Genomic DNA, 16276 nt, shown 5'->3' with positions numbered 1-16276 from the left:
TGAAATGCTTTTTTAAAATCGACAAATATTAAGTTTCTTTGGCCTTGTCTATCTAAAGCTGTCGCTAAGTCGTGAACTGTTTCTACGAGCTGAGTTACTGTAAAATAACCTCGCCAGAAAACATGATGTCTTGCGTCAATTATTGCGTTGTCATTAAGAAAGGCAGAAATATGCTTGAAAATTATGTGTTCGAGGGATTTGCGCATGTGCATAGTAAAGATATTGGCCCGTATGATGTGAGGAGAGACGGGTTTGCTGTTTTTGGTATGAGTTATTGGAACGCATCATGTAACCGCACAAAAACAAGGGACAAAGAAGGAACACACAAGACAAGCGCGGAAAGGCAGGAAGAACAGGGCCCATTGAACTAGAAAGTAACATATTTAACAGGGATAAGCGGGCTAATTGGTGGTCGTTACTGGAATGCATCATGTAACTGCACAAAAACAAGGGACCTGTCTTGTGTGTTCCTTCTTTGTCCCTTGTTTTTGCGCGGTTACATGATGCATTCCAATAACGACCACCAACTAGCCCGCTTATGCCTGTTAAATTTGGTATGAGGATGGCTTTCGCGTACTTCCAGTCGGTTGGGATATCCACGCAAGACTGTGGTTTCTTGAATATTAAGGTTAAATACTTTGAACACCATTCGGCGTACCGGGAAAGAAATGCATTCGGGATTCGAAGTTAAGCACATGTGCTAACACACCTTCCTCAGTAATTCTGGCATTACCAATCGGCAGAATGTGTTCATAGCTAGGTAACTTTGGGTTGATACCGTCGTTACACGTAAACACTGAGCAGAAATGTCGGTTGAGCGCACCTGCGGTTTCGGCACTGTCGGTTAAAAAGGTATCACCGATGCAGAGTTTGGGTGCAGCTTTGTTTTTTGGCGATAAGTGCTGCCAGAACTTTCCCGGGGATTAGACGAGAAAATTTTTAGTGTTTTTTATAGTATTCTTTTGCTTTTTTATTTTATCAGCTAATAATGTATGCAATCCAAGAAGCCGATCGCTTGCAGGAACAGTTGGGCGCTGCTTGAGTTATTTTCTTGCCTTTTTCAGTTTCCGCTCTATTCGTACTATTTCTTTTGTTACACAAGGATTGCGCTTCCGTAGCACTTTTCGCTTCACAGGTACAAAATCACGGATACACTTCAGAACCAGGAACTTGAAGTAGCCCCATATATCATCAATAGAATGTTCGTTTAATTCACAGATGGCATGAAATTCTGAAAAAGCGCCATCTAGGGCGTTCCAATACATCAATATCACTGCCAAAACCATATAAGGGATCTGTGAAAGCAGCATAATTTCTGTCAGTTGTTTTGTTAACTATACTGCGTGCATTTAAAACAATAAAATGTAGCTATGACGTAGGTGACGAGCCGGGCGTCACCACCGAACTTGTTGAATCGTCTGGGTCAGGCGGACAGGCTGCCACTTCAAACTTTTTTTGCTTTTCTTTACCGAATCTACTTTCTTTTATGTCCATAAGGTATGAGCTTATCGTGGATGAAGTCCTAAGTGTACATTGAAGTTTATCGTAGATAAGCTTGACTTTCCTTCCTTTTGACCGATCCGATGCTGCACTTTCCCAAAGCTTTCTTCTTATTTCCGCTGTTTCTTTACCATAGTCTTGGCTGATCCGAACATTAGTGCCCTTCAGTGTAAATCAGTGCTTTAGAACACCGTCCTTTTCCCTGAAATCAAGGAACTTCATAATAATTGGTCTGGGTCTATCCGATTTCGCTTTTCTAATACGGTGGATTCTCTCTACTGTCCTGGCGGAAACCCCCAAAGTGTTGTAAAAAATACCATCCAGGACCTGTTCTCTGGGTTTAGTTTCTGTTTCATCAGCCCTTTCGTTGATTGCAATACTACACTCTAAAAACTAGGAAGGGTATCGCAGGAGTGAAGCTGCCGGTTCACTCTTCAAAGCGTCGTTTTACTCTCGCAAAATGTCGAGGAGAGTGAAATGCATTGTTCACTCTGTCACCAAGGAGAGAGTGAAATGTGCTTTTCACTCTCCCCTTCAGAGCTAGAGAGTGAAAAGACTCTTGCGACAATAGAAAAGAGAGACTCTTGCGGCAATAGAAAACAAAACGTAGCGTAATCTTCTGCTTCAACTGTAGGTGGCTGGCCCCGAACATGGCAATGTATCATTCATGCACGCTGAGCAAAGAACACATCGTTTTGCTTCTAAGAGAACAGGCCGCCGGAGTTCAAAGGAACGCGTAGCGAGCGCTCTACTTTTTCACTCGGAGTGGCTCCACCGCGCGCGCGCGCGCTCAAGATCGCGGAACAACACAGCACCGGAGAAAGGTGACCCGTCCAGCGAGCAAAGGCCAGCCGAGGGAGATCGTGTGTTAGCCATCTCGCGTCGCCACGAAAACACGACAGTCGTTCGTCATGCCTTGGATATAACAACAAATCCTCCACGGTAAGTGAATTCTAACTTAGGTGCACATTCTCCGTATATGTCATGCTATCGCCAGGAAGTCGTCGCTGCGCTTAGCCGACGCGATTGAGAAAGGACTAGGCGTACGCGCTGTCTCTCGATGTCAATCTAAAAAGCCAGTCGTCGCGATAACTGCATTTGATTTTATCACTTTGCCGTTGTCCGTAAGAGCTTTAAAAATCGCAAACGCTGCCAGAACTATGGTATGTTCAATAAGACGCCAGGCGAGAGGACGCTTAAAATGGTTGGTTCACCAGCCCGTGATTCCGAGCCTATGCGGAGCGTGATTAGCGTGCGTTTTGTGTGTTTGAATTTATTCAGTTTGGCAGTCTACTGTGTACGGAACGCTGTTGAACTAAGGAATCACATAACAGAAGGCGTCATTTTGCTGGCAGCATGCTTTTTTTTTTATAAATAAACCACGCGCTTGACGGTGTCTCGCGCAGGGGGAATCTGCGACCACTGAAGTTACGTGCAGCACCAGTGCTAGTTAGAAACTTTGCCGCAGGCATTCAGCTGCATGCTGCAAGAGGTCAGTTGGGCGCGTTATCTTGAACTTACTGAAAACGCATGAGGAATCCATGTTTTATGCTGAAAAAAGTATAAACCCCATATAAGCGATCTTGCGCGCGGCAGCTACAAGAGACGCGACGGAGATGGCTGTCGCGTTCGCGCGTCGCCTACAAGTCGTACTCCGTGCGAGCGACGATTTTGAGCGACGCCTCCCCGGTGTTGCCGGCATGAGGGCTACAGTCACGCGTGACGCGTGCTTTAGTAATTTACGTTGATGGATTTTACTATAAAAAGTAGCATAAAATATTTCCGGAGTCTTGCAGTACGTCCTTATCCTTGCACGTATAAAAATTGAATCATTTGCTCGTTCCGCGCGACAATCGGTAGTATTTGAGCGATGTATGTACATCCAGTTCCGGCTTCGCGCTATTGGCTAGTCGCTCATAGCACTTCTGGGCGACGAGCGACGATTTCTAGATTTCCAGAACCGAGCCATCTGTTCAAGCGACGGCCCGTTTTGTCGCTCGAAGCCGTCGCTCGTCGCCGTCGCGCACTAAATCGCTCTCACAGTGTTTATCCCTAAGACTGAACTGTTTTTGCTCATGTTGAAATGGTGTGATTATAGGTCTGGTTTTGTCTTCTGTTGCGGTTTTCGTGTACGGTGCGAAACTGAAAGGATGCTTATGTCTACGAACTCGGTTAATTGTCAAGCAGCTAGTTACGCATCGGCATCGAATATAACGGCTGCTGTGTGGAATTACAATTGCAGGGGCGCTTTGCATACGCTTATTGTTTTGGACATGCCTGTGCATTTGCTAATATGAGTTGGCGTGTCAGAGTTATGTCATATGAACAGCTAAATCAGCCTTCCTCTGGGGGTTACAAGCGTAATGTGTGCATTTTGCTATAGCATGGCAGATCAAGATGTGTTTATCGCTTGAATATTTTTAGTAGAGAAATAAAATATCAAAATAAAATGTTGCTTTAATTCCGTGTTACCAGTCTGTCGTACACAGAACAATAGGTTGGTGTAATAAACTAATAACTGCGGTTTAACTGCAACTTTTACATGCCTACAAGAATCTAAAATGCTAGATTTCAAACTGCAGCAGTAGTCGGGTCTGTCAAAAATGAACTCCACTGCGCACCTCATGCATGAAAATAAGTTCATGCCTTTTAGTAAGCTTAGATGCAGGCCGCAGTGAACTTGTTAGTATTGAAATGTGGGTAAGCTTGCCATAACAAGCCTTGTTGCCCTTTTTTATAGGCACATCCATATATCCATTGAGCTGAAGGACAATATTTTCATCCCTACTGAGTATCATGTTTGCAGCTATGATCCTCAAATTATGGCTTCAGCAGTGGCACAACCAGGGATGGTGCGGGGGAGGGGGGGCACACTGGGCACTTGCTTAGGATGTGTCACAAGTGGTGTTTGCGATACACCAGACTCATGACAGACCTATGACGTCTGAAAATGACCAATATTCTATTAATTAGCAGGAGTATTCTAACATTCATGAAAAACAAGGATGAACTGTGGTTTATTTGTTTTTTTGCTTAAATCTAAAAATTGAAGTTAGTTTAGCAGTTGACTGTTGCAGTCATTTGGATGTTTTGCATGCATTTCACTAGGAAGACTAAGAGCTAAGACTTTTTATTGCCATGGCCTTGACTGTCTTGATGTTGTTTTGCACCATGCCCTTGTGTTGACTTTTGCATACGATATTTTTCAGGCACCCGCTTTATATAACGCAAGAAGGCAGTTGCAAGGACACGAGGATGTGAAAGAGCCAGTGCAGCGCGACTTCACGTAGTGCAGAGGAGCCAATGCCAAAAAATCAAAATACCTTGGCATGTTATTTGGACAAGAAAACTAGTATGTGGGTATATCGGGTGTACCATTTGACCAAATGTCAACAAAATCAAGATACAGTATGTTACACGAAGATGAAAATTCTCACGTGCTCCAGGCAGTCATCTTAACATGGTATATTTATGTAATGTCTCTGATTGGAAGGTCAAATCAAGTATGCTCTCTGGAGACAAACACATAGCAGCAAGTGTCATTGAAAAGTTAAAAATGTGTTTTAAGAAAGCTGATTAGTTCTGAGAAGTGACTGCTTTTTGTCTTGCCTCTCAACAAATATATCCATGTGATAAAAAAATAGTGATACAATGAAATTGCATATTTGCTTAGCGACATGATACATACTTGCAATGAGCACGATGCCTGTGTTTACTATAAAAAGCAACAGCCCATGCTTGGTTAGGTTAGGCCCACTACAATATGCAGGCATGGGTGATTGGTGCTTTTTTTTATTTCTGTGTCGTGAGGTTTATTGACGTGCGTATAGGTGCAGTGGCACGCAGTATGGCTAGTACAAAAAGGGGGGGGGGCAGATATATGTAGCTCACTGTACACGACACAGGGCAAAGGAAATCCGTGTTCAGCAACTATGTTAAATGCCATGTACGTAAATTTTACAACGCTACTCGTTCGAAGCGCGCACAGGTGCATATTGAAGAAAAGTTTCCAGGGTAGGTAATTTAGTTCGTAATTTACACTAATTTTGCTCTAACCACGAGACATAATAATTTGAATATACTGCACGGAAAAACCTAGAGCGAATTAAATTGTGTCAGCTTCGTGTGTATACATATAGTCTTTCCTATGCATTAGGTTTTTTGCGTAATGCATTAACACTTGACAGCCTATCTTATGATGTGTACTCTGTTTACATTACAGTTCTTTATTAGTTTACTCGTTTGTTTTGCGACTGATGAAATGCCGGCATATATATATTTTCAACATTTGACGTAACCCTGTATGTTTTGCAGGGACAACCCAGGATGTGCATTTCTCAGCACCCAGTCAACTGCCAAAAGTGACTCAAACACAGGCCACCAGTAAGTCGACATCAGTTGCAATTTCACATTATGCAGTTGGCGGCTGCCTTGTACGGAGGCTTTTTTTTAATGAGATGGTGATGTCGTTCTAATGTACATTTTGACCACAAAGGTGCGATCATGTCTCACAGAGGCATATATGGTTGCTATTCTCTGCGAGGGACGTGTTCTCGTGTTTGTGAAGCATTTGTGTTTGGCAGTATTGTCGCCCAATGAGTCGCATATAAACACAAACTCGCCACTGCCGGCAAGTAGTTGCGAGAAACGCATTATGACGCTGTAAAGTTATTTCATTAATTCGAAGGAAAGTTTTGCAGCAGGAAAAAAGGTTGCTATTCCAGGTAAACATGTCTTTTTCTCACAGGTTATTTAGCCAAACTGTGGATGCATGAAATTCGTGACTTATGAATAAATTTTAATTTATTTAGTAATGCTTCTAAAAGAGACTAGAAATAGCATGTGACTACCTCTGCAATCAGCAGACCATACATTTACAGTCATAAGTGGCAGTTCCATGCAGTCTCGCATTTTATATAACCTTTCCTTTCAGCAACATTGGAACTGGTGGCTGCGTTTTCAGAAGGAGAAGTGTACTTGACACTGTATGTGTATGTGTGAATTCGGTTTTCTTTGTATGTGTCGGCTCACTGACAAACGGTGCAAAAATCTGTTGTACCATGAGCCTGACGACGCCTTCTGCTGGTAGAAATGCGGCACTTCGTATTTTATAGTACTGCATGACATTTAAATCAAAGCTACCACATAAAATGATCAAAAAATCTAACCGCTGTTATAGCTGTTTTCCTCAAAGAACGCTTGTCCTTTATGGGCTGTGTTAATCTGAGCTCTCCACCGATGTTTCAGTAGTATTATCCCTTAGTGAGTGAGAGATTGGGGGCAATTAATCGTGTTAGTGTTTAAGTGGTGTCCTAATTATGTGCATTTGTTCCAACAAAGTTGTCTAGATTACTTTATTGTGTAGTGTAAAGCTTATGAAACCATCAGCAACTACTGAGTTGCTAACACGCATATGGATTTGTCACTATACAGGTGGAACTCGGCTGTACCACTGCAGTGCTGCGGAAATTGCCTTCACCAGCGGCTTTGCAACAGCTGTTTCGCAGCATGTCGGTATGTGTTAATTTATAATTATGTTGGGATGGGCTAGTATTATGGACCACTGCTACTCTGTATTGTGACAGATCCATATGATAAGGGATGTAATGGGCACAGCGAAAGCCTTTGAATTTTTTACTATGGTACATAAACAGGCTCTCCTTTTCGTCACTGGAGCAGGAGAGAAGGGCATGCAGGCACTCCTGAATGTACATATATTTCAAAACATGAGAGACACACACACACACACACACACACACACACACACACACACACACACACACACACACACACACACACACACACACACACACACACACACACACACACACACACACACACACACACACACACACACACACACACACACACACACACACACACACACACACACACACACACACAATTAAACTAAAGGCAGGGACGTTCCATCTTTCATCTTGAATTGAATTGTGCAGCGCAAGAATACAACACAGACCACAGAGAAGCACACATGTTAACAGGTTTGATACACACGTTAGTTCAACAGATTTGATACTTCAAGTGTGCTATTTTACACAAGGGGGAAGGGAAAGGGGAGATAATCTGAAAAAAAAGTGGAGTGGAAAAAAAGGAATCGTGCCAAAAAGCATGAGAAGCATCGCGCAGCCAGGATCACCAGCAGGACATCTAAAAAGCACTCTGATAAAATTACATACAGGACAACCTTACGTATAGTTCGTTTCAATCAACTCAGATCACATGCAGCCATTACTGCAATCATGTTGTTTCCTTATGTCATATGGGGGAATGATGTGGGCCCAAAAAACTGTTTAGAGCTGAAGGATTATGTTCCATTCTACCCTCATTGCCTGCTTTTTTATCATATTGTTATCAGCTGCTTATGTTAGGGACAAAAAGTAAGAGTACGAACTGTTTCCCGATTCGCCATTCCACAAAACATGTCTTTGTGACTATATGTACATGCAGATGATCCATAGTTGAAAAATATTCAGTACAGATGAATCTCATTACAAGATGCACTTGGTTGTAAGAGACATCTGAAAATGGTTTGGTTGGTTTTCCGATGTTTGCCACGTTAACAATACTGTATACAAGAGACACCTTTGTTACTAAGGATGACTTTTTAAGTATTCACTACTTCGAAGGGACACAACCCAGACACATTCACTTTGTGCACCTTGTGTGCTCCGAAGGGCGTAAAGATCACGTAATCCTTACACAAGTCAATCGCGCATGTCTCTTTTAGCATGAACCAGAAAAGGAGGGCAACGAGGACAGTGCAGGGCAGAAAGTGTCGGCAGTTGAAGCTGACGAGCGTCTAAGAGCACCTCAAAGGTACTGCGAGCAACAAGGCTTGCAAAGTGAAGCGTTTAAATTCCAGAAGTTGGGAAGGAAGCTAACACAATCTACAGTCACTAAAAAGCTGTGAATGTCTTCTTTAAAGGGCCCCTAAACCACCGAGGCTGAAATTTAGTTGCGGTGTTGCAGTTCTACACAATAAGGCAATGAACAGGTAGCCACGAGAATTTTTCGAAACAGTGCAGTAATAGCGGAGCTACGTGTGTTTGATTATCGAAAAGTAGTCCCCACTAATTTTACTCTTTCATCTGGTACACGCCATATGGACAGTATCGTCTTTTCCTTGCCTAGTACACCTCCAAATGTTACGGGACAGGCCAACACCAACGAGCTCTGTTGCTGCCGCGCTGGCCCGTCGTCCTGCGAGGGGTGGCGCTAATACAACGGAACTGTATGGTGACTCGTGTTGAAGAGCCTCATAGGGAGACCCTTCTGTTGGCGTTTCTGTTCTTTGCCCCCATTGGCTGCCCACAATAGCATCGCGCGCAACGCGACGAGGAAGAAGAAGTGTGTGTATTTGCTTGCAGGCCTTGCCGGCAGTCGTACACTTTCGTTCGACCAATCGACAGCACCGGAAACTGGTGACATCATCAGAGACAGCCTGGTGACGTCAGGACAAGCTGGGGGGTGCAGGATAGGTCCAGAGAGGCGCACGGGGTCATTTTCTTCATATTGTGGTGCTCCGGCAGTGCTACGCACTCTGGCATTTGGCTTCGTCGATCGTGACGGCATTCTGATTTCGATACGCGTGTTTACTTGAAATGTTCAAAAAATGTCGAGAAGTGGTTTAGGGGCCCTTTAAGCCACCCTGAGCATTTATTCCTTCAGATATATCAAAACATACTTTCGTGATGATGCATAATAAAGTGATCTAGTCTGGCTCCTCAGTGTCTCAAAATTTTTGGTTTCGAGAGACATGTTTCCCGTGCCTCTTGAATATCTTCTGATGAGGCTTTACTGTAATATACACAAACAATTGTGTAACTCCTCCTGCAAGTATTATTCATTAAGCCCGGTCACTTATGTGCAAAGCTTGTGGTTAAGTCTTGATGTCCGTACTTTTTAGAGCTATGTTTATTAATTCATGCTGTTCTTATTGGTTCTTCGATGCAGGAGACAATGCCTACGAAATTATTGGCCCTGATCATGAGAGCCCTCAAGGGGCAAACAACATCTCTGTTGCAGAAGTGAGCCCGATACCACTTGGAAGTTACCATGACAGATGACACGGCAGCAATAGATACAGAGACTGCCATGTCTACTGCAGCTGCAACAGTGTACGAGGCGCGTCAGCATCAGCAGCAGTGTCAGAAGGAACCACACCAGGCCTGGTAGAGCAACATGTGTGCTATCACTGACTTTTTTTTGTAGTGGATACAACTCATTTGCTCAACATACAAAAGCTTTTCACCACGACTGTGAGCCACTGTTATTGTGCAGCAAGTGCAAGACTACGTTAGGTGTTATAACACAGTACAAGCATCACTTTAATATATGCAAATGCAAACATATTAAAGTTGTTGCCTCCCCAGCCAGCCCACATAGTGACAACAATGTGGAACACATGGTGGGACACACCTCTCCCCCATTACAAGATAGTAGAGACTGTCAGTGTTGTTGCTAGATTGACTGGTCTTTGTAGGCAACTAGAAGGACAACACAGGCGTCATAAGATTGTTGTTGATGTTGTTGTTGAAGAGGTAAAAAAGAAGTTTGATGGGAGCTGATGTGCCAACTGATATTGAGCAAATCAAAAGCAACCACCTGAGAAAGCAACACTATCGAAATTTGGGTATCTATGTGCCGCCAACTCTGGTAAGAATGGCATAGGACAGAAGTGTGATGAAAATCACACAGACACTGCTGTTGCATCACTGGCCACAGTGAGCAGCGACTTGTAGGGCAAGAGAGTCAACTGAAACTAACGTTATGATATAGTGTCATGATCCCATGTGACCACTTTTCAAGTTATTTTGCAAGATACAGCTCAACCTCCAGAAACGAGACTGCAACTTGTCTGTAAAAAAGCTTTCACAAAAAATTATTCATAACACTATTAACATAGCAGTATCTTTTTTTTTGTGTCGGTTCGAGGTTCCCGGCTGTCCATTAATGCAAAAATTGAGGAAAAAAAGAACATGTCGTACTTGCACCTTTTTAACAAGTACGAGGGGGACAGAACTTTTCTAGTCATGCATCTTCATCATACTATCAAGTTTTTAAATGCCTTTTATAATTATTATTACCAGTTATATCTCAGTGCATTGTATGCATGTAGCAGGTGTAAAATCAGGTCAGTTGGATCAGATGCCTTATCTGCAAGCGAGCCCTATATTCAAAAAATTTGAATTAAAATAGTTACGTTAGACACGCAGTCTTTCAGCACTTTATTGCCTGTGGTTTAAGCATTGCTCAATACTTTTGTGGGTGGCAATTTCAACCGGCACAGCACTGCGCTTTGCCACAGTCACATTTGTCTTCAAAGCGGTTTTTACCATTTGTGTTGATCTGTTTGTGTATGCATAGAGCAAGTTGTTAATTTATATTTTTCTGCATTCTTGTGCTTGCACTAAGCTTGTATAAGGCAGTTACAAAATGTGCGTCACTATAACGAACTGTTCTGTTGAGCTTACACTTGCAAATAATCGTGTTCAGATGGCCGCACTTCTATGCGGGTGCACCGCTAGCTTTGTGTATGTTCTCATGTTTGTATAAAGCTTATATAAGCTAGTTAGAAAATGTATGTCACTAAGCATTGTGATATTCTTTAAAGAACTGCTTGGTTGGTTTTACACTTGTGAATTAGTATTGAGGCGGTGGTATTCCCATGTATGCCCACTGCTAGCTTTCTGTGTCCTCACGTGTTTGTATTAAGTTTCTACAAGGGAGTTACAGCATGTACGTCACTAAGCGCTGTGATATTTTTTATATTTTTTAAATTTTGTTGGTTTGACACCTGTGAGTAATAGTACTCGGGTGGCACTAGTCATGTGTAGGTACACAGGGACCATTTGTATACATTATGCTCATGTAAAGCAGTTACAAAGTGTATGTCACTAATTACTGTGATATTTGTTGAATTGCTGTGATGGTTTTACACATGTGAATAATAGTGGTCAGGACACAGTACTTGCGGTGTATAGTTGAATTTCTACACTGCCAAGACATGGGCTGTATACGTACCAAAAGAAATGTATGTCATTATATTGTTGTGATTATTACTGTTTGGATTTTATTAAACTGTAATAAAATTGTTTCTTGTATCTATTGAGGTATGGCAATTTGTCATGCAACCAAACTGAGGACCTGAACTTGTGCATACAAATAAACAGCTAATTTAAGAGTATACTGCTCATATTCTGCTAAACCAGCTTAACAAATCTTGTACTACAATGCTGGAAAAATAACAGAGCTGACTCGGATGTACAGAAAAAGTTCTGCACTGGCTGAAGGACTGCCCCACACTGGAGTTCGTAATGTTGCGTTTATTGGAGTAGAACAGAAAGTGCACTTCTATTAAAAATGCGACAGTCGGTGCAGAAACATAAGGCAGACGAGCGGATGTGGCACATTTTTTTCAGGGCCCTCCATGCCTACTACTGCATTTCTAGTCTTCCTGTGCTCTGCATATAAGCCCCTGTTCAGCCAAGGTTTTTACTCCATGACAGTTGTTCTACTGGGTTCGTAGCAATATTGAAGAAAAAAATTCAATGGTTTTCAAGGACTTTCGAGGCCCCGACACAGTAACTTCAAGGACCTCGTGCAATGTGTGTAGTAGTTTGGACAGGCAATATCTTGTTCAAGAACACCGTTAACTTTAATGCAAACAAAACAAAACAAAACAAATCGCATTTCAGTGATTTCAAACATTTGAAAGACTGCTAATTTGCCTTTCACCGCCCACCACTAAACGCACACAAGGAAGCATTTCAAGAAAGCGCTCAAAGTTTTTCTGCAATAGCACAATTAACTACTTGGACCTGCAACATTTGCAGTTTTTGAATACTGTTTGGTTTGACAGTGTATGTGATGTCATCTGTTGCCTCAGCTTTTTTCACCATCAAATAAGCAATAGTCATTTCTAATTTCTTTTTATTCTGTCTGTCGCTCTCAATTTACTCTTCACGGCTTCTCTTCGAATGCCTCAACTGTTGAGCTTCCTGCTTCTGCTCCTCCAAGCACATTTGTCGCCGGTTCCATGTGCTTAAAACTGGTATATGCAGCTCCGTTGTAATTTCAACTTTAAGGATGTCGCTTTCTTTCTATTACCTCCAGAGACAATTTTCTGTGACATGCGAAAGAGTGTCACAGAAGGGAAAAAAAGCGCTGGGCAATGTCTGCTAAGTCTAGCCAAGTGTACAAGTTTAAGGACTTTCCAATACTTCTAAAAATTCAAGGGTTTTCAATGCCTTGAAAAATGGCATTTTAGAAATAAAGGATTTTCAAGGATCGCTACAAACCCTGGATTCTAGCACCTAAATAATTTTACAAGCTTATTTTGGCATGGAGTTAGGAAATTCATGCTTTCTAGCTAACGCTGCACTATCTCTGTACAGTGAAGCCACGAGAGCGCAACTATATTGGAGTAAAGAAAAATACTGAAAGCTTTTAATACCACTCTTCTTTTTTTCTATGGAGCTTCGTAATGTCTAGTTAAGTTTACGATTGTGCCTGGTTTTGGCGGGCGTTTCTTCGACATTTTCTGGAAGAAGCAGATGTCTAGCCCCCGTATTCAGAAATGTATCTTAATACAAAGCTCATGCTTGACTTGATATAAACGACGCCTGGTGCGAACGTCCCCGAAGACGCTCACTGCCTTTCTTTTGGTGCGTTCACGACTTGCGTCGTTTAGATCAAGTCAAGCATGGGCTTCAAGTTATGATGCATTTCTGCATATGGGGGTAAGCGTGCACAATTCCGGGCAACGCACTGTGACATTGACACTGAGAGAAAACGGGGAAAACAGAGTTAACCACTTATGCTCCTAAACTTTCGCGTACCTGTGGTGTGCGTGTATCGTGGAAGAAGAAACAGCGCAAACACAAGGACGAAAAAAAAGCATCAACCACACCAGCGCTTCGTGGTGTGGCATGTTTTTGCGTCGTCCTTGTGTTGCGCTGTTTCTTCTAAAATGCTCAACCAACTAGCCGGCAAGTCCATCCTGTGCATATATAAATTGAACACACGCATGAGTGTAGATGGCCTTCGAAGCTTTTAGAACGAGCACTGCCACAGGATACGAGCAGTGCACGCGTAACAAGTGGACACATTAGTCATTTAAACATGCGTGCCAATGCATTTGACGCGGCTATCGGAATAAGCAGTCTCCAAATGCTGGAATGCATGCGCTTCAAAACGCTAACGATCCGCTGCTAACGCAGGACAACAGCTTACAGCGGACTGAACCAAGCTCCAAACTAATGCACTTGAAAAGAACGCCTACACGGTAGCGTGAGGCACGTCGAAATGTCTGGTACTGGCGTCGCAGTTGCTCACCAGTATACGCGCGAATTAAATTCACATACGTGGATGGTTGGCGCAATACTTTGTATCCGCGTATTTTGGAGAACATGGACTGGAGAAGCACTCGATCATGAGTTGAACGGCACATTTGTTATTTTCCTGCGGTGACGACAAGCCGTGAATAGTTCTCACGTTGTCGTCTACGTTGTCTTCCTTCGTTAGTCGTAGCAAGGAATGGAAATGATGCAAACGCACACGTATTCCAGTACACAACAGCACAGCACACTGCCGAGAAACCCCACCCACCGCAGCCGATCCATCAAATACGTTTGGTATATATATAACCTCTAAAGGAACACGACTGGGCGTAGCGGCGCTGTGGTGTAATGGTTATGATGTGTGTTTTGAATTGTACAAATGCGAGTGTACGCGGGTTCGAATTCACATGATGTATAGAGCGTTGTGATTCTTGATAAGTATGTGATTCCTTTGACAATTGTATTCTAATTAGATTGTGTGACTCCTGATTGTGAAATTTGCGAAGATATTTGCAGATTAAGTGTTAATTCGCTTTTTTTTCTCCTCAGTGGCGTTCGTGACGCATACGCATAGGCCGCTTCAGAGCAGTCACGCCTCACGGTAGGCAGCAAATAGCCAGGAAAAAATGACTTTAAAATCCTGCATAACTTTGCTCACGCCTATTCTGAAGGCCGCTTGGAATCGGGCCAGTGTCTCTGAGGAGCCGCCTACGGAACAGTATATCAGCGGCCCTAATTTGATCTTATTTCCTGCCTGCATGCGTGACCAGGGCTTGGCTAAGAGGGTATTGGGAAGAGTACTAGCACTCTGTTCTGAAGGAGTACAAGCACTCTGTTTGGGGGAGTAGAAGTACTCGGTCTGGCGGTGTACTATCAACCCTGCGGGGAGAGTATTAGCACTCTGCGGAAGAGTACTAGCACTCCCTGTGGGAAGAGTATTATCACTCTGCGGAAGAGTACTGGCAATCCCTTGCGGTGGAGTAACAAAACTCTGTCAGGAGGAGTTGACCTACTCTCTCTCAAAGAGGGTCGATCTACTCTCGAAAAGAGAGTGAAATATGGGACAAGCAGCTACTCCCTCAAAGAGAGTGCCCGGCACTCCCTTACTTTTTAGAGTGTAGGAGGTTGTTGCGCCTACTTCTCTTTTCGTACTCAATTAACTTCAATGCTTGCAGTTGGACAACCGATTCCAATTTATCAATTCTTTTGCTCATTTCCTCAAACATTGTCAAAATTCCTTGTAAATTATCAGTTTTAGCACTAACAGCAGCCATTTTCTCTCTCATTCGGTCCATCTTGCGGTCGCTTTCTTCCAGCCTATCGATACTGACCTGCAACATCTTATTAGCGTTGGGCCCAGGGTTCTATTCTATGTCACCTGATACAAGCAATAACATGAGCATCGACCAGCAATTAGACCAAATAGCAGAACACTTTTGAGGGCAAGGCAGGACCAACATCGCTACGATAAGCGGGCAAATTGCCTAGCTGAATGACCTGCACGAGCAGTAATGGCGCTTCCGGCATGTTGCCCGCCGGTAAGCTGCCGTGCCCTCTGAGAAAATCGATGCGGGGCTGGGCCTTTTCTAAGTTGTCCAGCGATGACGTCACTTATGTAGGGTGGGCGTTGACAAGTAGACGGTCCGCAGTGATATTGCCACATTGCGGCACGTCGAAGAATCCTGGTTGAGTCTTTTTGTTTGGTGTAGACACCCCGACGAGAAACCACGGCAAAACCTGCACAAGCAGTAATGGCGCTTTACGCCTGTTGTCCGCCGGTAAGCTACCGCGCCCTCTCTAAAGCTACATAGGCACAATGACACAACTAGATACAACTGTTAAGCGCAATATTTTTTCTGGGATAAATTCTTGCTCCTTCAACTCATCCGAGATCATCAACTGTAGCACCCAAGTAGTGCAGCACTACCAGAACAAAGGCATGTAGTGTGCCCACCTGAATTCTTGTGCTTATGCTAGTCTTCTTCTTTACGATAGGTGCTATGGACTAACTCCCTTGGTTGTTATGATGTCTACTGGGGTTGTCACTGGAATTCCCAAATTTCTTGCTAGAATATTGCAAATAATGTTATCAGTTTGCTGCGAATATTCAAACATACAATCAAAAGATTAAATTGAATTGAATCGTGTGGTTTTACGTGCCAAAACCACTTTCTGATTATGAGGCACGCCGTAGGGGAGGACTCCGGAAATTTCGACCACCTGGGGTTCTTTAACGTGCGCCTAATTCTAAGTACACGGGTGTTTTCGCATTTCGCCCCCATCGAAATGCGGCCGCCGTGGCCGGGATTCGATCCCGCGACCTCGTGCTCAGCAGCCCAACACCATAGCCACTGAGCAACCACGGCGGGTAATCAAAAGAATGGCAGTCCACAATTACACATTTCAGCTACTCT

At 43.3% G+C, this 16276-nt stretch overlaps 1 protein-coding gene across 3 annotated transcripts; it reads left to right on the top strand.

Moving 5' to 3' along the window:
* The first annotated feature begins 2239 nt into the window (after positions 1 to 2239).
* Positions 2240 to 11626, top strand: LOC142584619 (uncharacterized). Of its 3 annotated transcripts, none has more exons than XR_012828837.1 (4): positions 2240 to 2442; positions 5815 to 5883; positions 6934 to 7014; positions 9475 to 11626. XR_012828837.1 is itself a non-coding variant. In XM_075694757.1 (4 exons), the coding sequence occupies exons 1-4, from the start codon at positions 4887 to 4889 to the stop codon at positions 9503 to 9505; spliced, it is 258 nt and encodes an 85-aa protein (XP_075550872.1). In that variant the 5' UTR covers positions 4329 to 4886; the 3' UTR covers positions 9506 to 11626. The 3 variants fall into 3 exon arrangements, 2 of the variants coding, with proteins under 2 accessions (XP_075550872.1, XP_075550871.1); XM_075694757.1 differs by lacking the exon at positions 2240 to 2442 and adding an exon at positions 4329 to 4963; XM_075694756.1 differs by lacking the exon at positions 2240 to 2442 and adding an exon at positions 4765 to 4852.
* Positions 11627 to 16276: the final 4650 nt, after the last annotated feature.

This window comes from Dermacentor variabilis, chromosome 6 (genome assembly GCF_050947875.1).
Source record: "Dermacentor variabilis isolate Ectoservices chromosome 6, ASM5094787v1, whole genome shotgun sequence".
Classification (NCBI taxonomy): domain Eukaryota; kingdom Metazoa; phylum Arthropoda; class Arachnida; order Ixodida; family Ixodidae; genus Dermacentor; species Dermacentor variabilis.
The sequence above is the reverse complement of the archived record's forward strand: the minus strand, read 5'-3'. Positions and strand labels throughout refer to the sequence as shown.

What these genes read in the sequence shown, in the direction of transcription:
- LOC142584619 (XM_075694756.1), top strand. Translation starts at nt 4,804, where the DNA reads ATGCCAAAAAATCAAAATACCTTGGCATGTTATTTGGACAAGAAAACT. An exon ending in TTATTTGGACAAGAAAACTA is followed by an intron (nt 4,853 to 5,814) that starts GTATGTGGGTAT and finishes TATGTTTTGCAG; the next exon opens with GGACAACCCAGGATGTGCAT. An exon ending in GACTCAAACACAGGCCACCA is followed by an intron (nt 5,884 to 6,933) that starts GTAAGTCGACAT and finishes GTCACTATACAG; the next exon opens with GTGGAACTCGGCTGTACCAC.